This window comes from Cryptotermes secundus, unplaced genomic scaffold, assembly GCF_002891405.2.
Source record: "Cryptotermes secundus unplaced genomic scaffold, Csec_1.0 scaffold745, whole genome shotgun sequence".
Lineage (NCBI taxonomy): Eukaryota > Metazoa > Arthropoda > Insecta > Blattodea > Kalotermitidae > Cryptotermes > Cryptotermes secundus.
In genome coordinates, this window is record NW_019719369.1 from 3,703 (window position 1) to 30,945 (window position 27,243).

The 27,243-nt window shown below is 40.4% G+C and overlaps 1 protein-coding gene across 1 annotated transcript in view; it reads left to right on the forward strand.

Annotated features, from left to right (window-relative positions):
- Nucleotides 1-786: 786 nt before the first annotated feature.
- Nucleotides 787-27,243, forward strand: part of LOC111865199 (TRMT1-like protein) — a 49,051-nt gene continuing 22,594 nt past the window's right edge. The window contains exons 1-3 of the mRNA XM_033751772.1: nt 787-862; nt 17,081-17,350; nt 21,602-21,814. Coding sequence (XP_033607663.1) covers nt 21,621-21,814 — 194 coding nt within the window. The 5' untranslated portion in view covers nt 787-862; nt 17,081-17,350; nt 21,602-21,620. The remainder of the gene's footprint in view (nt 863-17,080; nt 17,351-21,601; nt 21,815-27,243) is intronic.

Genomic DNA, 27,243 nt, shown 5'->3' on the forward strand with positions numbered 1-27,243 from the left:
AATATACGTAGGGCATTCAAAAAATTCCCGGAATTCCCCTGCAGCTGGAGAACGAGCGATTAGATAGGGCACACGCTGTTGTGGTGGGAAGCTCAGCATGTCTGCTCGCAGGAGCAACAGGTCTGGACAGATTTCAGTGTGCAGTGTCGTTACTGTTCCGTTTGAATTATACGTGAGTGTTGGTCATTCGACGCAATGTCGCAGTTCGAACAGCGTGCGAACATTAAGTTCATGTGCAAATTGGGAAAATCTGCTTCAGAGACGCAATAGGCCCTGCAGCAAGTATACGGTGATACTGCAATAAAGAAATCGGCAGTTTACGACTGGTTTTCCCGGTTTAAGAATGGGCAGGAGACGTTAGAGTTTGCTCAGAACCGAAGAAATGATTGGAAAAGTTGGCGACAACTGGTTCCATGTGATCGAAGAATAACCATCGCGGAGTAGGAGGAAGAAGTTGGTACTGTTACTGGCCATTTCTACGTGCAAGTTTTGCAGAGGTTGGGCGATTCGGTTAGGAGGAAGCTGCTCGACAAGTGGCACTGTCCCAGTGGTTTCTGCATCACGATAACGCACCGAGCCACACATTACTTGTTGTACAGTAATTCCTTGCGGAGAAAAACATTCCTGTCATCACGTAACAACCATACTCTCCGGATCTCGCTCCGAGTGACTTTTGGCTGTTCCCTACTCTGAAAATGGGCCTCAAGGGGACATGTTTCGCAACCATGGAGGACATCAAATCGAATGCGACGGCTGAGCTCCGGAAGATTCCAAAAGAAGCTGCTGTCAACAATGTCAGGATCGTCAGGATCAATGGAGCAAGTGTTTGTGAGCGCAAGGATCCTGCTTTGAAGGTGATTAGGTAAGCGTTGCCGTATGTCCTACCATTAGAGTGCTACACCACCATTCCGGGAACTTTTTAACTGACCCTCGTAGATGGCAGCATAATACTTCCGTGACAACATAGTATCTTCGTTTGCAGCCAATAGCATTTCTCTCGCCGTATTAATTAATTGTGTTGAGAAGTGCTAAGTGCTCATGTGGCATGGTATGAGTGATATTGACTTTGTCACTGTTGGTTACTGTTAGTTATTATGCGTGTTATTGTGATTACTACCTGTTACTATCGTTACTATATAGTGGTAGTTGGGTTAGTGGTGGTTTCACGTGGAATTTGCTGCTGTATTTAATTGCACGTTGTGGCGAGCATGGCAAGTAAGAAGGAAGAAGCAAGTAAAAAATGTGTAACTGAATATTACGTTACGCTTCTCGTGGACAAATATGCTACATCTCCCAAGAAGTCTGAAGTCTTTTACGATAAGGAAATTGCACTGAATAGGTTAAGTAAATTTTGAATGATTTTATGCATTTATTTTGTAATGCCACGAGATTTTTCACTTGTCTGTTTTTCAGGAACGAAAGTAGGAATTTACACCCAAGACGCCTCAGGTGTTTAGTTTTACGATACCGACATCAGACTCTCGAGTTTGGTTGGAATGAGTCAAATTAACATTAACATTAAATAGTTTCCCCCCCCCCTTCCGTTTGTTGATTGACGAATCGGGCGGCACTGGGCGTACATAAGGTCGTATGGGGTCGGTGATACAGACAGTTGGCGCTGGAAACTGAAATACTCTGAGAAAATGTTCTCCAGTGCAGTTGCCACCCCCCTTCAAAAAAACACTAATGACCTCACCCAGGATCTAACCCAGGCGCAGCAGTGGGAAGCTGACTTTTAAAGTTTGTGTTGAGGCAATTCATATAATGTGAGTAGGCGAAGCCGACTTGCCGTGTTTCCAAAGAAGACATATTTGTAATTTTTATAGGGATTTCATTCATCTTTCCCAAGGAGTAAACTTCTCTTTGGCCTCCAAAATAGTTTCTGCTGTGCCCTGCAGTGAAATGTCAAGTTAGTCTAGATTTCTGATCACGTCTGCAAGATGTGCCAAGGAAATCCACGAGATTTGGATGTGTGAAATGCTGAAGCAGAATTGGCCCCATTTACACAGAAACATCACAAAATCATGAAGTAAAAACCCCTAGTCAGTACTTTTCCTCTTAATAACCACTGCAGTTCTGTGGGAAGCAGAAGTATGGTGTGTTCAGACCAAACCTCTTTGCATAGTGCCTGGAACACATGGTGATTCAGTATCCTCATTCATATTAAATTGACAGCCTGAATGACAGCGTTCAGCACAAGTTTCAAATAAGAAGCAGGAGTTTTCAGTGACAAACCATGTCGATAGAGAATGCAGTGACTAGGGTTCACACTTGGATGTATTATCTTGAAGAGAGCCATGGATCATGAATGTTTCTCGATGTGACTGTGGCACTGTCAGTACAAATAGCTTTCATAAGGTCACATGAGGAGCTATTATAATCATATAATTTGTTCACAAGAGTCATAATATCTGCTGCTATCTTTGTTTCTCCCATAGGTTCATAAAAGAGAAATCTTTGATTTCATTGTGATGCACCTACTGAATACAAAAGTGAAGTTGAGTGTAGTTTGAGACATCATTTGATACATTCAATTGCAGACCGATCTTAGCCACATTTCTCTTCAACTGCTGCGGCACTTGTCTGTGGATATCTTGTGACATGTCCTTGATATGATCATGAATGATAAGGTAAGGTAGTAAAGCTATCCTTGGCTGCGCCATAGCTCAAGCGGTTGGTCACTGGCTTCCCACCGCAGCGGCCCAGGTTCGATCCCGCGTCTGGTCAAGTGGGATTTATGATGGACAAAGTGGCGCTGGGGCAGGTTTTCCTGAGTACTTCTGTTTCCCATGCCAATCTTCATTCCACCAATTTCTCAACAATCAACCTCACCTCTCATCTGGGGCTGCGACAATAGGCCAGAAGTGGCTGCAGTACAAGGGACTTAGTCCCACCCCACTAGCAATAAAAAAAAAGCTGTCCTTGTAACAGTCCATGGAGGCCCATATGGTTGTAGTCCCACCCCACTAGCAATAAAAAAAAAGCTATCCTTGTAACAGGCCATGGAGGCCCATATGGTTGTGAGATGTCAAGACTGTAGACTCACAGATGGCAATGGGGTCATTAGCCTTAGGCGTCAGCCACTCTTTACCCCACAGAGATTCCTGGTAATCATTTCTGTTATCAGCTGACTTGACCCCAGGGCCATAGTGCAGCTGGAAGTATTAGGTCAGTTGATGGATGGTACCGTTTAATAAGGGGATCTGTGCAGTTTTTACTTCCGCATCATTACCATACATCGGCTTGGCCATTTCCACGGCACATGGCTTCATCAAAGTTTCTGCAATAGTGTTTACATTTACATTTATTTTCATTTCATGGATCCAGTCATCTCCTCATAGGGCTGGATATAAAACATGTCACATATTACAAATTCATGATGACTACACATCATTCGTCCTTTGTTCAATAAAATATATAATCAGGCCTCTCACAGGTAGTCAAGTTGTCAGGACAACACGCATGGGTCGTGGAAAAACCACAGTCAAATTCACGTCTTGCCATTCCACACACACTCAGACCATATCATTAAAAGAGTTACGATTATAAAATATTAAAATTCATGACAAAAACAGACATCATACATACTACTACACTTACAACAAGCAAGTCTCAACAATGTATAATTCATGCACACAGATCATTTATTAACTCTTAACTTTTGAGCCACTTACATGCTCGACAAATTCATCAATAGAGTAAAATACAGTCAACTCTCGATTATCCGGGGGCGGATTAACCGGTTTGCGGCTTAACCGGGGCTTTTTTTTTTAAGTTTATATGTTGTTTAATATTCATTCACTTTTGTTTCACATGGTGAGTTTAACACTATTTTCGCACTAGTGTGAACCGAGCTCTGCATTATTTCGTCCCGTTATGCGAACACAATGTTCTAGGGTGGGGGTGAAAGAATGCAAGAATTTTTGGAAAGTTTCAAGGACAAATACACCGCCCCAGGTTATTTAACGGTACCATCTCAGTGTGAGAGTGCATTGTGAAAGTAAGTATCAGTTTCTTAATATAGATCTTCAAGTGCGTTAGCAAAATGTCGGGGTTTAAAAGGAAGCGTGTTGTGTTAAGTATTCAACAGAAACTTGAAATTATCAATCAGCTGGAAAAAGGAGCTGTAGTTAAACAATTAGCAATGCAATACGGTATTGGAGAACAAACTGTTCGTGATTTGAAAAAACAAAAGAATGAGTTAATTTCCTTTGCTTCGTCTTCTAATTCAAGCGGAATGAAGAAGAGAAAAACCATGAAGAAATCAACATACGATGATCTCGACAAAGCGATGCTGACCTGGTTTAATCAACTAAGGGCACAGGGAACAACAATAACAGGACCAGTTTGTGCTAAACAAGCTAAATATTTTTTCGAAGCACTTGAACTAGAAGGGAGTTTTGACGCTTCTTCCGGTTGGCTAACACGTTTCAAGCAGCGTCATGGAATACGAGAAATCAGTATTCAAGGTGAGAAATTGTCAGGGGACTTGTCAGCATCAGATCAATTTTGCACCAATTTTGATAGTTTTGTGAAAAGTGAAAATCTGCTGCCAGAACAAATCTATAATGCCGATGAAACGGGTCTTTATTGGAAATGCTTGCCAACCAGAACATTGGCATTTCAAAATGAAAGACAGGCTCCAGGTCACAAATCCAGTAAGGAGAGATTGACAGTCTTGTGCTGTTCTAATGCATCAGGAACACACAAACTAATACCAGTAGTTATCGGCAAAGCGAAAAGACCACGCTCTTTTAAAGGAACAGTAGCTTCAAGTCTGCCTATCCATTATTTTAACCAGAAAGTAGCTTGGATGAATAGAGCGATATTTAAAGAATGGTTTGATTTTAAATTCGTGCCTCAAGTTCGTGACCATCTAAAATCCCAAGGCCTACCTGAGAAAGCTGTGCTCCTCATTGACAATGCGCCCTCACATCCTAACGAAAGTCTCCTGAGGTCAGATGATGGAAATATTTTTGTGAAATATTTTCCCGCTAATGTTACCGCACTTATCCAACCAATGGATCAAGGAGTTATCTCAAGTATGAAGAGAATCTACAGATCAAATTTGCTACAAAAGTACATCGATGAAGGCAATGATCTGACGTGTTTCTGGAAGTCCTTTTCAGTATTAGATGCCATATACGAGATTTCAACAGCGTGGGATACAGTAAAGCCATCTGTATTGAAAAATTCATGGAAGAAACTGATGCCTTTCATCACTAATGAAGATGACGAAATCCATGGATTCACTGGATTCAGTGAAAATGAGATAGCCATAAAATTGACAAAAGTGGCTAACCAAGTTCATGGTGGTGAAGAAGTCAACGAGGAAAATATAAGAGAGTGGTTTAACTGTGACTCGTGTGAACCGGGCTTCGAAATGTTAAGCAGTGACGAAATCGTAACTTCAATGGGGGTGCAGCCAGAAGAGCGGGAAGAAAGTGAGAATGAGGAAGAGGTGGACAGTGTTGCCAGTAAGAAAGTATCACATGGTGCTGCGCTTAATCATTTGGAATCCTTACTAGACTATCTTGAGAGTGAAGAGGACAGTTTATTAAGTGACAAGCTAATATTACGTAGGCTTCGTACGGATATCCGTAAAAAGGAAAATGCCGCGAAAAAGCAAAAGACAGTATTAAATTATTTTAAGTGTTAAGTGTGACCGTAAAAAGTGCTGGATGTTGTTGAACAGTGATTGAAATAACTAATTCATACTGAGTGTAATGTAAAGAAAGTATTAAATAGGCCATGAGATGACATAGAAATGAGGATGAATAAATTTAAATACAGGTAGGTCTATAGTATTATGAAGGTATTAAAAGGTAAAAGGTAAAGTTGTTCCTCTGCTCAACGAATTAAGCCCTACGCCATTAAGGCGTGTGGGGGAGTGGATGTATAGATCCAAATTTTCTTGACCTCGGCACTAGTTGGAGGTGAGTGGTCAGCTTCACGCCCCGGCCGCTTTACCCCCGGGGAAAGAGCCCCCGGTACCCATTGGATAGGAGGTTGGATGGACCCCAGAGCCGGTCTGGACGATTTGGAGAAGTTAAAATTCTTGACCCTACCGGGACTCGAACTCCGACCCTTCACAGTCGTCCAGCCCGTATAATAAAATTTGGCTTAACCGGGTTTTCGATTAACCGTGACTTCCATCCCCACCATTAGCCCGGATAATCGAGAGTTGACTGTACATTACTTTGCAAATAATTTTGTAAAACAAACCTAAATTGCTTTATATCATTTTTTAAAACTGAAATATTTGATGGGAGAGTGTTACGAGTAAAGAGCTTGATGCCTGAATAGTACACCCCTCTCTGATAGGATGATAAATATGTTGAAGGTATATGAAGGTGGTCATTTTTTCTGGTACCAATGACATATACAGAGTTATTGGTTTGAAACTTAACCAAATTATTAACAACAAATGTCATCAATGAAAGCAAATATACACATGGGTTTGGTAATATGTCAAGCTTTTTAAATAGATCTCTACATCTATGAGTTGGGCCCACTCCCATCATTATTCTTATTATTTTCTTTTGTATAACAAAGACCTAAGACCTTGATCTTAGAGAGATAGGATGGGATGGGATGGATTGGATAGATCTGGCTCAGGATAGGGACCAGTGGAGGGCTCTTGTGAACACAGTAATGAACCTTCGGGTTCCCTAAAATACTGGGAAATTCTTGAGTAGCTGCAGAATTGGTGACTCCTCTAGAAGGGCTCAGCTCCATGAGTAAGTAAGTAAGTAATAACAAAGACCTTATGACTGTCTGATGTATTTTCCCAGTATATTATTCCATATTTCACCAATGAATAATAATATGCATAATATACAGCTTTAAGACTATTTATATTTAATGTATAGGATAATTTTTGCATTAGAAAACAAACTGTACTCAACTTGTGCAGTGAAAAATCAATATGTCCATTACAAGTCAGACGATTGTCTAGCTGCAAACCGAAAAATTTTATCATTTCTACTTCTTTCAGCTTTTTGTTAAAAAACAATGTATATTGTGACGTGTTGCACAATGGTAACAGGCAGGTCAACATCCTCCCCCCCCCCACCAGCGGTGACGCACCGAGCGGAGCCGAAGTTAGCCGAGCCCTAGCATCCTGGTAGGTATGCAACGCGAGTCAACAGCGGTGACATCATCAAGGGAAACCGCGGTTGCTAGGCAGCAGTAAACAACTCCGGACAGCGTTGCTAGCAACACGGCGCCAGGCAACAAGGGTGCTTGTTACGTGGCCGTGTTCTGTGTTGTCCGGAACGAGGCTACATAAGGAGCAGCGAAGGCTATTCACAGTCAGCTCTGAGAGAGTTCTCAAGGCACCTACCTGCGAGTTAGTTCCGAGAGTGTTCCGAGTTAGCCAGCAACCAGTCAGTTGTATTCTGGCATTTGCAGTGTAGTATTTGTGATACTGCACATAGCAGTAATTGTGAATCTGTAATTTGGGTGATTGTAAGTCCGAATGTGAATTAAAATTCGCTCTATCAAATACGGCGTGAAGTTATTTGTCGCATTATACACCCAATACATGACAATATAGAGGGTCCAACACCAGAGTATGAAGATGATGAAGTGGAAAAAGTGTATGACACAATTCAAGAAGTTCTTCGGGAAGATGGAAGAGGTGACACAAACAGCATCATATTAGGAGACTGGAGTAGCATTGTTGGAGATGAATCATATCAGAATATTGTTCGATCATATGGACCAGGAAGACGGAATCACAGGGGTCAAATGCTTATTGACTTTTGTGAAAGAAATGGACTGATTGTTACCAACACTTGGTTCAAGAAGTCAAAGAGAAGACTTTACACATGGAAGGCACCTGGGGATTGGAGGCAGCATCAGCTGGACTACATCCTTGTGAAACATCGATTCAGAAACAGTGTGAAGGATGTGAAGACACTGCCTGGGGCAGATATTGACTCTGACCACAACTTACTGGTTGCCAAGTTTCAAACCAGGTTGCAGAAAATTATAAAATTCCAAAAGCGCAGACCTAGATGGGATTTGGAGAAGTTATATGCTCAAAGACCAAGCGTGCAGGTGACCCTAGAAGAGAAACTCACTGCACTTGAAAGTGAAAGCGGAAATGCTGAAGTGCAGTGGAACAATATAAAAGAATGCATGTTAGATACTATCAGTGATTTGGTTGGTAAAGTTGAGAAGATAGCAAGAAAACCATGGGTTACACAGGAGATGATGAGTAAAATGGAGGAGCGAAGGAAATGGAAGAACGTAAACAATGAAGAAGGCAGGAGGAAATACAGGAGACTGAGGAATGAATTGAAAAGAGCCACGGAAAGGGCCAAAGAGGAATACCTTGAGAAGATATGTAATGAGAGTATAGAATTTCATAGGACAGGACATTATGATTTGATGTACATGAAGACAAAAGCAACAAAATGCAGTGACCATCGCACAGTAAGCCTTATTGCACATACAGCAAAGATAATAGCAAAGATACTTAAAAGAAGAATTGAAAGGAAAATAGAGGATATACTTGGAGAGGATCAGTTTGGATTTAGAAGAGGAAAAGGAACCAGGGATGCAATTGGGATGATGAGAATTATAGCAGAACGAACTTTTGGAGATAGATGAAGAACTGTGTGCTTGCTCTATAGACTGGCAGAAGGCATTTGACTGTGTAAACTGGATCAAATTAATGCAGATTCTAAAGGAAACAGATATCGATTGGCGTGAAAGAAGATTGATTAGTAAATTGGACATGGATCAGAAAGTTAGAGTGCAACTGGAAAGAGGGGAGACAAGAAGTGTGAAGATTGGAAGAGGAGTTCAACAAGGATGCTGTTTATCACCAATTTTGTTCAACTTGTACAGCCAATGCGTTACCAAAAAGCTCTGGACGGGCTTGGGGACTTCAAATTAGGAGGNATATGGGGCTGAAACTTTTACACTTAGGGCAGTAGATCAGAAACACCTGGAAAGCTTTGAAATGTGGTGTTAGATAAGGATGGAGAAGATCAGTTGGACCGATTATGTGAAAAATGAAGAAGTGTTATTTAGAGTCAGTGAGCAGAGGAATATCCTACATGAAATAAGAAAATGGAAGGCTAATTGGATTGGTCATATCTTATGCGGTAACTGCCTTCTAAAAGAAGTTATTGAAGGAAAGATAGAGGGGCAGATAGAAGTGACCAGAAGACGAGGAAGAAGACGTAAGAAGATGCTGGATGACCTTGGGGAGAGAAGAGGATATTTTCATTTGAAGGAGAAAGCTCTAGATCGCAGCAAGTGGAGGAACTGTTTTGGAAGAGACTGTGGACCTGTCGTCTTGACAGATTACTGATGAATGAATGAATATAAGGTAGCTTGTAGCTGCTGTTGGCGTGAATTTTATCATTTTTGTTTTATCCGGATTTATCACTAATTGATTGTTTTGAAACCACGTAAACGTGTGATTAAAAACAACATCCATTTTCATTTTTAAATTATAGTTGTCTGTAGCTGTGCAAAGAATACTTGTGTCATCTGCAAACATAATAACTTCCAAAATGTTACTTATTTCAAGGGGGAAATCGTTTATGTATATATTAACACCAATCCCTGAGGCACACCACATCCAACAATTTCCCAGTTAGAATAATATGTATTATTTATATAATTCAATTCCACTCTTTGCCTCCTATATTGGAGGTAAGATTTAAACCATTGCAGTAATACACACTGCACTCCATAGTACTGTAGCTTCATTAATAGAAGATCATGATTAACGCAGTCAAAGGCCTTGGCTATGTTACAAAATGTACCAGTTACATACACTCTTCTATTCCAAGCTGTATTACATTGGTTAATTTAAACATTGCATCTTCGGTCGATAATCCCTTTTGGAAACATACAAGGGGGTACCCAAAAGAAACCGAACTTATTTTTTTTTAAACTTATTTATTCAAATTTTAAGCACAAACCTTCAATCCCCTTCAAGGTACTCTCCACTTACACTAATACACTGTCTAGTCTTTTATTCCATTTTTCAAAACATTGTCTAAATTCGTCTTTTGAGATGCTTGACAGCGCCTCCATCATTTTGTCCTTTCATGTCTTTCCATTCGAGGAAACAAAAGAAAAGTCGCAAGGGGCAAGGTCGGATGAGTATGGAGGGTGAGGAACAGGGGTCATACCATTTTTGGTCAAGAATTGTCGTACAGACAGGGCTGTGTGAGCAGGGGCATTGTCATGATGGAAAAACCAGTCACCCGACTGCCACAAATCTGGCCGCTGAGCTCCAAGTCACTCCCGACAGCTCCACAATTTCTTCAATGGTCCGTCGTCGATCTTCCTTGATGATTTCACGAATTTTTTCAACATTTTCATTTGTTCGGGCCGTGGAAGGATGACCAGAACGAGGTTTGTCATCAATTGACATTTCACCATTTTTGAAACGGGAAAACCACTCAAACACTTGAGTTTTCCCCATAGCATCGTCTTTGTACGCCGTTTTTAACATTTCAAGAGTTTCTGTTCCACTTTTCCCGAGCAAAAAGCAGAATTTCACCGTCGCACGCTGTTCACGAAAGTAGCCATAGCAAAAACGACGATCACACAAAACAGTTGTCACTATAAACTCTGCTGAAACTAGTCCTTACCTTCTGAAGCAACGGTAGTCGGCTTATCGGCTCAGGAATGTTAGCTCTATGCGCTCATAGTGGCAAAATGCGGTACTACAAAAGCTCTGCCCACAAAAAAGTAGTTCGGTTTCTTTTGTGTACCCCATCGTACTGCTCTGAAAGTAATATTTTATGTTTTACGATATGATCATTGAGTCTTGTAAAAATTGCTGTTTCAAAATCTTTTGCAAACCCAGTTACTATGGATATTGGCCTGTGGTTACTTATAACAGCCTTTTCCCCTTTTTTGTATACTGGCTTAATAATTGCATAATTTAATCTTTCTGGATACAGACCCGTGGTTAATGACTTAATTTGTTGTCTGCACAGTTTTATAATTTTATTTGTTACACCGTCATACCCTGAAGAGTTTTTTTATTTTAATATGCTAATTATACTAGTTAATTCCTCTTCTGTAACTAAATGAAGATTCATATCTGGAATACCATTTGGGAAATGGGAATGCAAGTTTGACATTGCATTATAAACATCAGTTTTCTTAATATTAATATTTTCTGGTATTGATGCAAAATATTTATTAAAACTATGAGCTGCTTCTTCAGTATTTATTTTTTTACTATTAATATATTTTGAAAAGTCTGAGGTAGATGTTCTTTGTTATGATTGTTAATCCCACCTGTTTTAGTGTTGATAATATTCCAGGTAGTTTTTCTTTTTGTTTTCGGCTGATATAATTAACTGATTATACTATTTCCTTTTAGCCTCCTTTTATTACTCTTCTGAATATCATGCAGTAGGATTTATAGTATGATTTAAACAAATAGTTGTAATTGTTTCTACAGAGAATGAACAAAGATTCCTTCCTGCTACAGGATGTACATATACCAGCTCTTATCCAGCCATTATCCTTGAGTTTATTTGTTACGTTTTGCTTTGGAAATAATAACTCATAGACAAGTAAATAATTATTTAAAAATGAGTTCAATATTTCTTTTACATCATTAAGTTTATATATTGTAACGTGTTTCGTTACTGAATACGCCATAGAGATCGTTAATTGGTTTATTGAACAATCTACAAGTATCTGCTACAATTAATTATCACAAGGTTACGGGTTTCCACACTTTACAAACCCTACAATAAAGTCTCTCAACACTATCTTCACTTGTCTTCACGTATTAATAGTGCGGGAGCTATACAAGTCTCCCTGAATTACACGCTCCAAATATAACTGGTTATCACTGGTTATCGCACGCTCGTAGGCTTGCTTGGAACTATCTTCGGCGATGGACACGTTACAACTCTACTCGGCGACTGTTACTTTACAACTCGTCTGTAGCTGCTGTGCAGTTCCCTTATATAGCCACAGTGGTGCCTGTTGCGTGACACGTCACAGGAGTTGTTGGCTGCTGCCTGGCAACCGCGATATCCCTTGGTGACGTCCCCGCTGTTGACTCGCGTTGCATAGTTACCAGGTTGCGGGAGCTCGGCTAACTCCGCCTCCGCTCGTGACGTCACCGCGGGGAGAGTGGCGGGGTGATGACTCGCCTATTACGCGAGCGCTACGTTACCGCTACGTGCCGCTGGGGAGGTAGGGGTCAACATGTCACAATATATTTTCCCATTTTTCATTAGATAGTTTATTAAGAAATTGAGCAATTGAGTCTTCATTTACTAATCTTCTTGTGATTCCCTGCACTTTTTTCTTCTCCAGGAAATTGATATTTTTTAGTACTAGACACTGAGCGTCGTGATCTGATAGTCCATTACTAATAGAGATTACTTCATATGAATTTATCCTTGCCTTATCTATAAAAATATAATCAATTGCAAAGCTTTTGGTCTCAGTTATTCTTGTTGGGAACTGTACTGTATGAAATATATTATATGCTTGCAGTAGCACTAATAGCTGTTTTTTACGTGTTGACTCTTCTAAACAATTTACATTAAAATCACCACATATTATAAATTCAATTTTTGGTTTATAGAGTAATTTTAGTGCTTTATCCAGCTTATTTACAATGTACTCAGAATTCCCACAAAGTAACCTATATATACATAGTACAAATATGTTGGATTTAGCTAAAGAAATCTTAAATGAACAAATTTCTATGTTCTTTTCATCACAGAACTGTGCTAAATTTATAGCAGTAAATTTTATGTCTTATCTTATGTATTGTATTGTATTGTATTGTATTGGAGAGGGTGGGTTTCCCCATGCACCAACTGCTGGTCCATTGTGCATCCCCCTATGATATTCTACCAGTCTCTATTCCCTACTGGTACTGGTGCGTACCATCAGTCCTGACTCAGCCAGCGAGTTCGGCCTCTACTGGCTCAGCGGTATCTCGATGCTTCCCCCATCTACCAGAGGCGTTAGAGACTGCTGTTGGGTGGGAAATGTCCTGAATTTGGCTCAGTGGTCCCTTTGGTACATGAGGTTTTTTACATGCCGTAAAGCTACGACACGGGACCCATGGCTTAAAGTCCCTCCCAGAGGACTTGTTCCCTGAATTTTTCCGCCCTTAAAAATTCCACAATCTCCACCGGGTTTGAACTCGCGTACTTTGAGTCACGAGGTGGGAACGTTACCCCTAGACTACAGAGGCCGCTGATCTTATGTATAGACAAACCTCCTCCCTGATGAGTCATACGGGCATACTTTGTTCCCAATAAATAGTTCGGGAAATTGCTGTATAATAATTTCTGGTTAGACATGAGATGCTCAGATAAGCATATTAAATGGGGATTTATATTATTACTAACTATTGAACACTTCAATTCATCAGTTTTGCCACCAAGACCTCTGATATTTTGATGTACAATAATTAGAGAGTCTTTGATATAATTACACTTATTAAAAGGAGACTTATTTGATTTTACTCCCATAAAAAATCATCATTTCTGATAGGTGGTCTTCTTTTTCTTCTATTACTATGCTCTCTTTCCCGATCAAAGATTGTTTCTGTTACATTTCGTTGATTTCTGATGTCACTTCCCTCCACTTTGTGTACACCCACTGTCTGGTCACAATCACAATCACTCAAGTTCTCACTTTCACTATCATCTTTTTCTTTTCCATCTTTCAGTTGAGATTCCTTGACTTCTCGACTTGTATTATTTCTTCCCTATGCTTGGCAAGGTTCATTCCATTATATATCCACCCCTGGGCAATAATGTCTCCCTTGTCCTTAGTTGAGAGTTCACATATCTGGTTTATCATCATCTCTTTCACTCTGTTTTTCCCAATTACATTGAGATGAAGCCCATGCTTGTTATAACATGATCTATCCAATTCAATGTCAAGTATTTTCACATTAATCTCTAACTTCATTATTTTATGTATTATCCTATTGGCTACTTTTATTTCTTCATTAACACATGAGGAGTCCATTAAGTCACATCTGTGAGGGGCTGTAATTAAAATAGAATTTGTATTATTTTTCCTATTTGTAAACTTTTTTAAGTGTCTTAAGTCCATCATTTCATTTTTTGCAACATCATTTGACCCTCCCTGTAGTATAACCATATCATCTCTAGTTAGGGAGTTAACTTCCTGTTCGCACAGTTGCACAATATTTTGTAATCTTGCTCCTGACATAACTGTGTCCATAACCTCAAATTTCTTGTCCTGTCCCCCATTAGTATGATTTTATTTTTCCCTACTTCCTTTTTATTTCTGGTACTTTGGTGTTCCTTAATGTCACGCAATAACTTTCTTCCGGCGCTTGCTTCTTCTGAGGAGTAAATCCGTGATTGGAGAGTGTGCGTTGCTTGTCAAGTCATACTCACTTGATTTTGAATAAAGCTTCCATGTCTTAGCATTATGAGGGTTAACAGTCTACAGGCATTCCTTGAGTTTTGACTACTTCATATATCCATTCCTATGTACCTTTGAGCAAAGAAAGCATTGTGAATTTTATATAGTGTCTTCATGATGCAAGAATGTGGAACCATGCAGCACATGTGAGTTGTGGTAACTGTTTCTTTGAAATGATGAAATCATGTGTGAAACAAGAATCGCACCTTCAGAAGAGCTAAAAAGAAAGGGCTCTGAACTCCGACTTTCCGACAATTCATGAGCCATTAGTCTTGCCTTTAAGTAGACATGTATATTGGGAATAATTGTTTTAACACCTAACTTCTCTGATTAATAAATTATTATTAAAAATGTCAAAGACATATCAGTTTCTACTGCAAATTTTAATAATGGAAGGCCATATGCATGTTTTACATATTATAAAAATTAAAGAGATTGTGTAATAATGTATATATGATACCTGAATCAAAGGAATAAGCAGTGATTTCTGGTGCATATTTAGGGGCTCAGTACTATGCAGAATACATCACATGACAGTAGTATGATTGTTCATAAATCATATTGAAAAACTCCCACTCCACTCTGTTGGCATGGGTTGTACCCATGTAAGCTGATGCTTTCGTGGCGCACGTGCCACCAGCTGCTAGTCAGCGCCACTCAGTGCACAAGAATGCAGGGCTCATGTTTACTTTTTCACCCAGTACACTGTTACAGATATTGTTGAAGTTGTTCATATATTCATTTTGTATGTATTGTTGTTAGACATAACACATCAATAGTGTTGTTACTGCAAATGATATATTCTCAGTGCTTGAAGGTATTTTATTTTGGCTTTATATGAAAATATTTCATGGGACTCTCTGATGAGGTTTCACCTACCCCCGCGGTTCCATGGACCCTTAGTTCGGAACTGGTGCCTTATGTTTGTTATGATGACATCTACAGACTGGAAGTGACACTATATAAATAATTGAATGTACATTGGGTCAGTGATGTTAGGCAGATAGAAATACGTACAGCTGAGCTGTTAGTACCTGATCCTGGTCCTTTTGAGGTTGAGACCAGGTGGGACTGAAATTATATGGGACACATCAGATGCAGGTGTGCGCTGATGATTTGTATCTACTGGGAGATAACACCGGTACCATAAAAACACAGAAACTTTAAGTGACGCTAGTATGGAGGTTGGTCTAGAATAAACACAGAGAAAACAAAGTATATGTTGCTGTTTCATCACCAGAATTCAGGGCAAAATCGTGACGTAAAGATAGGTATAACACATGTTTTGAAAATGTGGCACATTTCAAATGTTTGACAACGATTGTAACAAACCAAAACCTGATTCAGGAGGAAATTAAGGGGAGATTGAATTCGGGTAATGCCTGCTACCATTCAGTCGAGAACCTTTAGTTTTCTCGTTTGCTGTCAAAAAACATGAAAATTAGAGTGTGCAAAACTATAATTTTGCCTGTGGTTCTGTGTGGTTGTGAAACTTGGTCTCTGACATTAAGGGAGGAACATAGACTGAAGGTTTTTGAGAACAGGGTGCTGAGGAGAATATTTAGACCAAAGAGACCTGACATGACGGGAAATTGGAGAAAACTGCACGGTGAGGAGCTTCATAACTTGCTCTCTTCACTAAGTATAATTAGAATGATCAAGTCAAGGAGGTTGAGATGGACGGGGCATGTAGCATGGTTGGGGGAGAAAAGGATTGCATATAGGATATTGGTTGGAAAGCCAGAAGGAAAGAGACAACTAGGAACACCAAGACATAGGTTAGGGGATAATATTATAATTGATCTCGGAGACAGGATGGGGTAGTATGGACTGGATTGATTTGGTTCAGGATAGGGACCAGTGGAGAGCTCTTGTGAACATGGTGTAATGAACCTTTGGATTCCATAAAATGCTGCGAAGTTCCTGAGTATCTGTACAATTGATGGCTTGTGAATAATGGCTCAGCTCCATGAAGTTAGTTTAAATATACTTCCAGATATGATGAAATTGTTTTATTGTAGTATCACCATTTCAGGAGGAGCCAGGATATAATAGTTGGTATAGTGACTGGCCACAGGCTGGATGACCAAGGGGTCAGAGTTTGAGTTCCGGTAGAGTCAAGAATTTTCTCCACATTGTCCACACTGGCTCTGGGGTCCACCCAACCTCCTATCCAAAGGATACCGGGTGTAAAGTGGCCGTGGCATGAAACTGACCACTCATGTCCAACTAGTGCTGAGGTTAAGAAAATGTGGATCTGTACATCCACTTCCCCATACGCCTTCATGGCATAGTGGTTAATTAGTTAATCACATGGATAATTTTACCCTTTTTTTTTCCTATCATCATTTCAGGCTGGTGATATGACAGTGCTGGTGCTGTGAGATAAGTTTCTGCACGCCATTTCTGAATTTGAAAGTACCGTGTGCCAGAATTTTATGCCGTATTATCCAGTGAGTCACTGTGGGTGTTCTGGAACAACATATTTCCCCAAGTCTCCCTAAATATGGAAGTAGGAGGAGCCTTCAGAACACAGTAATGACCTTCCAGACTGTATGGTTTCACATTATAGAATACAGTTATCATCATAGTCACAGCTTTGAGAACTGCTGATCTACTCTTATCAAAATATTCTTTCTTGTACTTCTTGCAGGTCATTAATCACCACGGTGCTTGATGTATATGTGAAGAGTTCTAAGTCTTGCTTTGATCCTGTACGGTGCTTGGATGGCATTGGAGCCTCAGGTGTAACAGGTCTTCTCTGGAAGAAGCACATTTGTGATAATGTAGCTGTTACAATAAATGATTCACGGGTGAAAGCTTACGAAAGAATTAAAGAGAACGCAGAGTTGAACCATTTAGATGTGGAAGTTCTAAACAGAGATACATGTGTTTTGCTTCATGAACAGGCTTACAATTTTATGTAAGTTTCTTTATTATCTTTACTACATTTATTCTCATCTTAGATGAGTGATAAATTGTAATTGATATATAAGGGGGAAATTATGTGTGTGTCATGGTTGTCGGTGTTGAACTAAAAACCAGTGCTTCAGAGATCTCCTTGGTCTCCATCATCAGGGTCACTGTGGTGAATGACTGTATATCGCTGAATTTACATCAGTTTGCCAAATCAACGCCTCTTCTGTTGCTATACTGCAAAGTAAGAGGGGAGGGTCAAACATGTTTCTGTGTTTCTTAACCTAGTGTTCTCTCTTGTCAGTTATATTGTTTCTGTTTCATTTCTGATGTTGGAAAATGACAAGATCTGTAAAACGTTGGCTTTTAGTTCGACATCGATACGGCTGATTGCCCAAGAAGATTTGAGCACATGTATTTGATGTGAAAGCTTCAAAACTTATGTAAACATTTCCAGTTTGTTGAAGATGTATTTTGAAATTACTGAATTGTACTGACGGAAATAACAGCCCACAACACTAACTTGGACGGACTTTGGAACATGTAAATGAGTTGGATGGTGTAGTGGTAATGCTCTAAGCTTGTACTTGGGAGGGGTTCGGTTCAAATGCCATAGCTGCCCTGACCGAGGTTTTTTCATTTTCCTCAGTCCCTCCAAGTAAATGCTGTCACAGTACCTCAATTATGCCTTGACTGCTACCTTCAAAATCATTTCCAATGCAGTAGTCATCCTGCCATTCTGCAGTGTGGTATTAAGATGTTGGCAGCAGTGTAAAATAAACTACCACATGCTATGTAAATGTATGTATTGGAAGGAGAAGTAGGATTCTTGTATTTGTATACTGCTGCAGTTTGACTTCTGATTTAAATTTTGAAATGTAACTGGTTTAGTGTTATTTCAACATTCAGAAAGTTTTTGCTTATTAAAAATTTTAATGAACGTAATAAGGGAAACTTGTATTTAAAAGACAAATTAAACCAATATTTGGTAAGCCCTAATCATTATATTATTTTATTTAGCCATGTTCTTCATTTCTTCTTCTTACCTAATTCTGTGTTTCCATTTTTATGTGGATTGTCTAACGACCAGGCATCTTATCAGTCTGTCTCCCAAAGATCAGCCTTCTCTATGACATACTTCAGAAACTCTTATTCACATCTTGATCTTCAGTTTCCTGATTGACATTTTTTTTTGCTTAGAATTCTTTCTTTTTTTAATTCTTAATACATGTTCTCACCATCTTTCTGTATTATTTATTAATTTATCTTCCAGTGTATGCATTGTGAAACAAGTGATTGTATGTGGTTATGCAAGAGGGCAGAAAGTGAGAGGAAGTTGCAGTGTGGTATGGGTACCCCTTTGTATGCGAACAGTAGAAAAAGAATCTCTCTATCTGCTCAAGTACAGCCATTGCCATATGATTTCCTCTGCACAAAGCCAGGCAGGAGACCGACCTACTCCACCTCTATGCTTGTCGCTTAATAAAGAGGACTCATTCATGTTGGTGACTCCATCCAAAAGAACAGAATCTTCCTGTTGTCTGCTCCCTTGCCATTGGATTTTTTTTAAGAAATCAAACTTGAAAACCAGAAAAAGAAATTAATAATTTCAACAATTTAAATGATCAAAACTATTTTTAAAAAATTCTATTCTGAGTGCTGTCAGGAAATCCTTTACCCTTAAACAGCTTAATTGTTTATAAGCAGGTTTTCTATCTGGAAGGTATTATAGTTAGAGGCACAACCTGCTTTTTATTTTCTTCAGTAAGGATGGGCGTATATGATTTTGATCAGTTCTTGACTAACTTTCTTTTCAGTAACACCATGGAAATATATTTATTACATTGTGACATAGTATGTGTGTGACTGTAGACAGGTTATGGATTCACAAATGAATTTATTGATCACTTGTACACACCACTTGGAACTGACAAGTAATTACAGCCCTGTCGCTGATTTCCACGCTTTACAAACCACTACCATGCCAAGTCTTCTCAGTCTTCACTAGGCATATCCTGGCAGCGAATTTTAATGCAGTAATTATGACAGTCTCACTGTAACTACAGCACACATAAAGTCTTCTTTTCACAGCTGAGCTCTTGCAACTATTTTTTCTTCATGCCCAGGCCTTCAACTCTCAACTGACTATAGTGCCATCTCTTCTCAGCCTCCCTTGCAGAGTTCAGCTCTCAACTAACTGGATCATGCCAGTTGCTTTCCTTAAAACCACTTTGCACAGAATAGAAAACACTGTTTCCAACAATCACTCTGTTGCTTTAGATGCTTATTTACTGATCCATTGTCTAGAAATGGGTTGCATCACCATTGTTCTATTGTTGCATGCGTGTAGCAGGTATTACCCAGCAATGGCCGCTGTTGACAGAGTCACAGCTTAACAGTGGGTCTCCACGACATGATATGAAGGTATTCTTTTTAATCTTGAAGAATATGTAGTTAATATTGAATGATAGTTTTCAGCTGTCATATTTTTATTATACTGTATATTACAATATTAATCACCATTCTGAATTTTGCTTTTTTTCTAATGCTTTAAAATTATATTAAAGGATTTTGAAATCATGTTTTGTAGCACTTTGCAGAGCACCATCAGTTCAAATAATTAGGGAATAAATTGTCACTAGAATAACCAAGTCCATATAGCTTGAGTCCTTGAGAAGTCAACAGTTGCTCAGTTGCCCAAGATATTCTCAGCATACTGTGAAGGCCAAAGGTTCATTTTCTTGTTCATAACAGCCTGCCATTGGTCAGTATCCTAAGGAAAATGAATCCAGCTCATGTCTCCCCCTCCCCCCCCCCATTTCACTAAGATCTGTTTTAACACTTTGCGGACTGGTGGCATATTTTTATGCCCAGCACTTTTAAACATGGTGGACCAGTGGCGTATTATGATTTTAGGACACGTTATGTTGAAACACACTATAACTTGCACTGCCGCCAGGCAGACGCATGACTGGTGCGTGATAGACCTCTTGAATGTTTGCTTCATAGTTGGTAACATGACCCGCTGTTTATGACCCAACTGTTTTCCTTTCCCACTCCAAAAGAAAATGCCTTTGTTCATCTTCTATCTGCATGCAGCAGGCAGGAAGATACTAGTGGAAAATGGATCAAGGTCGGAAGAGGTTGAGGTCCAAGCGTTTTCTCGGAGAACAAAAAATATCTGACGTCCCTTGTGAGTCTGCTAGTGATAGCGACTCACAATCTGATAGTGAGTGTGGCAGGGGCGAACAAAAAAATTGTGGCCGGAGACAGTGAAAGTGAAAGTGACAGTAGTTCCGACGAAAGTGCAGGTAGCAACATTGTGGGGACAGCCACATGGGGAAAATTAGACAAAACGCCTGCTTTGGGACAGTTTACTGGAAATCCAGGGATGAAGCAAATTTCATCGGACCCAACGCAAGTGTCTGAAGTAGCGGAACTGTTTTTCCACAATTCAAGCATGGTTGATGTTCAAAGGAGACATAGACAGGTAAAGAAGCCTGTTTGTATTTCCGAGTATAATATGTTCATGAAGGGAGTTGATAGAGCCGATCAGTACTTGGCCTATTATTCTCTTCCTCAGAAAACAGTAAAGTGGACAAAGAAAGTTGCCCTGTGGCTTATAAATTGTGCCATTCTCAATTCATTTTTGGTTTTCAAAAATCTAAACTCTCATTCAAAATTGAAATACAAGGCATTTCTGCTGACTGTAGCAAAAACCGGGGCTACAGACCAGACGGTACACAACAAAAGGAGTATGACTATCTACATGTGCAAGTTCTGTGTAATGCCACTTCACAAAGAGGAATGTCTCCAGAAATATCACACTCTCAAGCACTTCTAGGAGCATTGGTAAGTGTTCTCCAAAAATGTTAGTTCATAAAATTAATTACGAGATTTTATATTATTTTTTAAAGTGAACAGTGCACAAGTTAGGGTAGTAGGTTTAAAAATGCAGGTCCCCAGGGTGATTTAAATATTTAAATCGCCGGTCCGCAGAGTGTTAATATTGTCATCAATAAAATATTTTAAATGGGATGGCATATACTTTGTAGTGTCTTCAAGATTAAGTTCTTGGATTATGTCCATAGTTTGTTGTCTAAAGAACAAAACATTTTGGAAGCTGACCCACTTTCCAAACGACTTTGTTACTTAGAATACCAGATGATGGACAAAGCTGAAAGAAACTGTATAGTCCCGAGTGTTGCGCATCGTCACCCCAGGGCCCTTTATAACTAAAGTTATGACTTCATTTCAGCTCCTTGGACTGCCATACGATGGCTGCGCATTATTTGGACTCAGCCTTCCGAAACCTTCCAAAGGATGGAATTCTGGCTATAACCACAACCGATGATGCTGCACTCCATGCTATAATGCCGGAAATTGTGCTGAGGAACTATGAAGGTTTTGTTGCCCGAACCTTCTACTCGAAAGAGCTTGCAGTGCGGTTATTTTTGGCAGCTGTTGCCAGGTCATTATACAGTATTGGGTTAACAAATATAAATTGTTTATGGAGCTTTTGATGAGGAACAATATATAGAGACCAAAAGAAAAGCCTACTGGAACTCTTTTCACCTTCATTCTGAGTTTAAACAGTGAGGTTCTCTGAGGGGAAATATTCTGTAGCACATTGTCTTGTTTGTCACTTTCATAAGGTAACAGAAGGAATAGATATCCCGCCAAAGTATCAATGATGGGCTTTATTCTGATTCCAACTATCTCTCCTACACTGATGAGACCTACTACAGGTGTTATTCTCTCTAATGGGCCTAAACCCACAATCGCTGAAGAGGCCAAGATCCTTTCCAAAACAAGATATGCTATAGCATGTCCACTGTTCACTGTTGTAGTGTATGTGGCTATACTGCTTTTTCTAGGATGAACTGATTTTCATATCTCCTTCATGTCTGCAAAAAGCAAGGGGTTGTTTGAAACTTCAGGTACAGTTGGAGGTATGTTGTCATTCTTATCAAAAAGTCCAATAATTTTTCTTCAAAGCAACTCCCTTTATAGGTGAGAACCAGCCCATCTATATGATCCAAATTCCTGAAGGAACATAACCCAAAGATAGCCATCCCTAAGTGAATTGCCCCATGGAAATGCATATTGTAGTATTGTAGATCCCCTACTAAATCTCCCCATTCTATCGGTTGAGTAATTGTGCATCTGTTGACATCTGAATCCTTGTAAACACCCATCATGATAAAATGAGCAAGTTTCTTGATGCATACTATCTAATTTTTGTTGNTGGCGCGACACCTCCACGTAGCCCTCTCCCGGATTTTCAAGGTCCGAGGGGACGGCCCGGACACCGCCGCAACTGCGGTGCTCTTTGCGTTCCAAACCCTATCTCCCTGCTAGAGGATTCCAGGGAACTCGAACGCTTATCCAGAACAGAAAACTCTGCCCGGGTCTCCCGATGGCGTCTCCGGGCCCCTTTGGGTTACCCCGACGAGCTTCTCTTGCGAGGGCCCGATGGTTCGGTTCCGGTGCCGGGTTCCGGAATAGGAACCGGATTCCCTTTCGCCCTCGACGGGCGGGGAGCCACCCCGCCTCATCGGCATCGGATCTCTCCTAGGGCTTAGGATCAACTGACTCATGTGCAACAGCTCTTCACACGAAACCCTTCTCCACATCAACCCTCAAGGCCCTCTCTTGAGTATTTGCTACTACCACCAAGATCTGCACCGGCGGCGGCTCCAGGCGGGCTCACGCCCGGACCCTTCCGCGCTCACCGCCGCGCCCTCCTACTCGCCGGGGCTTCAGCATCACAGCCCTGCCTTCCGGCGGCCGGGTATGGGCACGNTTAATAACTGACAATATTAAGTCCCATAAAGATAATAATAATTTTTAGAAACTAACTAATTTCCTTCTACCCACTCCACTAATTTTCAAATTGTTGATTTTTAGATCGACATCTTTTATCTTCTTGTAATTAGCAGTAGCATATTAAAGTTAATTTTGAGCAGGTTATTTTGTTACAACATATTCATTTTACCTTATAATTACTATTATTTTTATATTTAGATCTTCATATTAAGAAGAATCCTTTGACCGACATGAGTCAAGTCAATATAGATGGACTCCTCTTGCATCCTGCAGCCGGGACATTAGCACTTCTTGATGCGTCACAAGCATTCCCCATCTCTGCCATAACAATAGATCCACTGATACCAAACAGACAGGCAGCTCAAATCGGGTGCCCTACTGGACTAATTCATGACCAAGAATATTCAGTAGTAATCCTGTGGTCACTGAGGAACTTTTACCCTGATGCTGGAATAATTCCACCAGCAAGAGACCTTGTTGCAGGATTAGTTAGTTACTTGAACTGTTTACTCCCATCTGATATGGTTGAGGGTCAAGGACAATTGACAGAGCAGTGAGGTTAGTTCCATCTTTAACCTTCAGATGGCACAGTTTCAAACAGAGCTGCCACCTGTGTATGTGTATGAAAACTACTACAGTATGAGAATGACAACAAATGTATGCAGTCAGGTAACACACATCATCTATTACATTTATCTGGATTAATCTATTTATCTGTGAGAAGTACTTTTTTTATAACCTGTTTGAATATTTATCACTGTGGAAGTGTTAGGGATGCAAAATTGGAGGAATTGTTTAGACTTGCGACTTACCAACTTATAACTATGAAAAACCTAATGACCTCAGAAACTACTCTTAACCTTAAGTTTATCCCAGAACCAACCCTATATCTGAAGTGTAGCTTGAATAGGTAATTTGAAAACATTTGAAAATTTTTATTTTCAAGGACAAACCTACTTAACATGTCTGGAATCCAGAAGAGTCACTTCTATGGAAACGCTAGAATAGACCGTTGCATAGGAAACAACAATTGCTCTATTGTAGTTCTAACAGGAGTCTCCATGGTTATAACAAAGGGTTCGTTGCATAGCAGCGACCAAGGTTATATAGCGGGGCTGGAAGCATTCGACAGTCAGTCCCGGAATAGCCATCTAAGAAGCCAGTCGTTAGCAAGTCTTGGGATAGCAGCCGTCTAAGAATCAGTCCTGGAACATCCGTCGCAGAAGACAGTTGAGGTGTCACAGTGAATAGTAGTTGTACTCGTGATTGTGTAAGCAGAAGGACAATAAAGGTTCTACTTAATTTGAGGCCTACGTGAATCTATTTGTAGCGTGACACACAAAACACGCTACATTGGTGTCAGAAGTGTTTTACAAACTTTAACACGCGTCCTACAACAACAAAAAATGGACATGCAGCAGATGTTGGAACTTCTGCTGAAGAAAATGACAGCTTACAAAGAAAAAGCAGATGTCAACGAGGCCAAGGCCGACACCAGACAGAAAGAGATGAAGGCCGATAGGCAGGCTGAGAAGAAAGAAAGAATTGCTGGCCTTGATGGAGGCAAACCAGGCCAAGGCGGAAACCAGACACAAAGAGATGATGGCCGATTGGAAAGCCTGGGGGGAAGAGAGGAGTACCACCCACGAGAAGATTGAGCCCCACCCAGAAGCGATGCAGTCCGTACTGGAGCATCGAGAAGTCCCCGTAGAAGACGCCCCGAGAATACCGGTCGGAGAACCGAAGAAACGGCGTAGGGACCAAGGGCTGGCCGCAGAGCGCCGCCGCCAGGAAGTGAAGAATTCAGCAGGGGAAAATCGTGGGCCCCACAAGGAATTGGCCGTCGCCTGAGTGACTACACGCCGTGTGGAAGCGACACGGCAGGAGGGAAACCGCAGGAGGACATCCCGTCGCGCGACAGTGGCACGACGTTGGAGAAATGACTCCGAGAAGGAAACTCCCCAGGGAACCTTCGGACGCCAGCGGAGAGAAGGACCGCCAACCAAACAGAGACGGCAGAGTAATTGGACCAGAGACCATTCTACGAGAGGAACCCAGAAAGGATGGACTCCCAGAGGGAAACAACTGGTGCCCCAGGAAGGCACCAAGGAAACGAAGAATCGAGACTTCGGGGACCAGCTACGGCTTGGAAGCAAGTGGGAATTTGACAAGACCCACAGGAGGACAAAGGGATTGGAAATCGTAAAGCGAATTTTCACACCTGTCCCATTACGGAAAATAATGTGAACACTGTGGAGGGGTCGACCCCCTCCAAAACGAAAAAAGGGAAACGGCCCTTATGGGAGGAACTGGTAACGTAGAAGTACCGGCCTCCCCGACGAGGATAAATAGTAAGTAATATTAAGTAATATTAATATCCTAACTACACATATAAAAATTATCGGTCTTAATAACTAACCAGAAGTAACACTTTAGGGTTCTGACAGTGGTGTATAACACACAGAGATACTGCGTTTGCAGACTTTGTCCATCAACCAGATTCTAAATAACTAAGAAAAAACACAACATTTTGGAACCTGGATCTGTTTCTGTCCTCAGGTGAGGGGAGACACCTACTCTGTTGCTTGGAACAATTTTTAGTGTATATTTTTTCTATTAGCTCTCATGGACTTAGCCTGGTCTCAGGTGTTTATAGCCTTAGTGTTTTGTGACATCGGTTGTCCAGTGATTGAGGCTAGCTCTTTCTAAGGGACCCAACAGAGTAGGTGTCTTCCCTCACCTGAGGATGGAAACAGATCCAGTTTCCGAAATGTTGTGTCTTTTCTTAGTTATTTAGAATCCAGGCGATGGACTAAGCCTGAAAACCCAGTATCTCTGAGAAGTAAAACTTTGTTATTAGAGTATTTGTAGTGTGTACTTAATAGATATTGTAACATGGATGGACAGAGTGTTGCTAGGTAACTGACCGTTAGACACCTCGTAACTGAATACATGCAAGACAACAACAGGAGTATAGTGTTTTCTGTGCATGGTCTGTGCAGAGGCTATATAACAAGCTTCCAGGAATAACCAGTTCAATGTTTTCAGTATTTCAGACTGTTTGAGTGTGTATAAGTAACAGTAACGGGAAGTTCATAAAAAACCTGCCAAGGTTTAAAATGTTATTTGAAAACCTTAATTATGTGCAATATTTGGAGTGATTTGAAGCTCTAATTTCTGTGTTGAGACATGTTACCTGGAGAGGACTAGTGTTTGCATGCAGCAGTGATTTATGAAGTGTGTAAATCAGCGATAGCGCTTTAATTTGAGTGTGATTAAGAAAGAATGTATAACCAAGGTGCTAATAAATCCAGTGGTCCGAACTAAAACTCGTCATTCTCGTCATGCATACCATCCTACAGGTGACAGTATATTTAACACTAAGGTAGTATTTGTCATAAAAAATAAAACAAATTGTATTAATATTGTCACGTATATTAGTGATTATAGACAGGGTTTGGATTAGAAGATTGGATTTATTGCATATATTCATTCACACAGCTCGAAACTACAGGCAATATGACACTATTGCTTATTTACACACTTTCCAGTTTACCATTACACACACACACACACACCAGGTTCTCAGTCTTCACTAGTCATATCCTGGCAATGGATTTATCACAGTGTCACTGTCACTTCAAATCACACATTCAGGAAGTGCTTCATTCAAACCTTGGCTGAGAAACTGGCTGTGTAGACTGAGGGTTTTCATAGTTTCCCTTAGTTGCTTCAGAAGAATGCTGGGATAGTATCTTGAGTTGCCTGTGATTGCTTCTTTCAGAATCCCTTCTGATTTTTCATTGATCAGTTATCCTTCCATTTAACACTGTAGTGTAGCTCTTGACAGCATCATAAACTAAGCCACAAAAACAAATTAAGGATGCAACTCTTAACATGCATTAGAGTGTCTCATACCAATGATTATGAAGAATGCAGCCTTCTTGGTTGTAACACTGTACTTAAGTGAGGGTATAACATTTTAAAGGAACATGCTACCTCCATCTTGAAGGTCAAATGGGTAATCAAAGGGAGAAATCAACAGGATATGGCGGCAAATTGATCACCTTG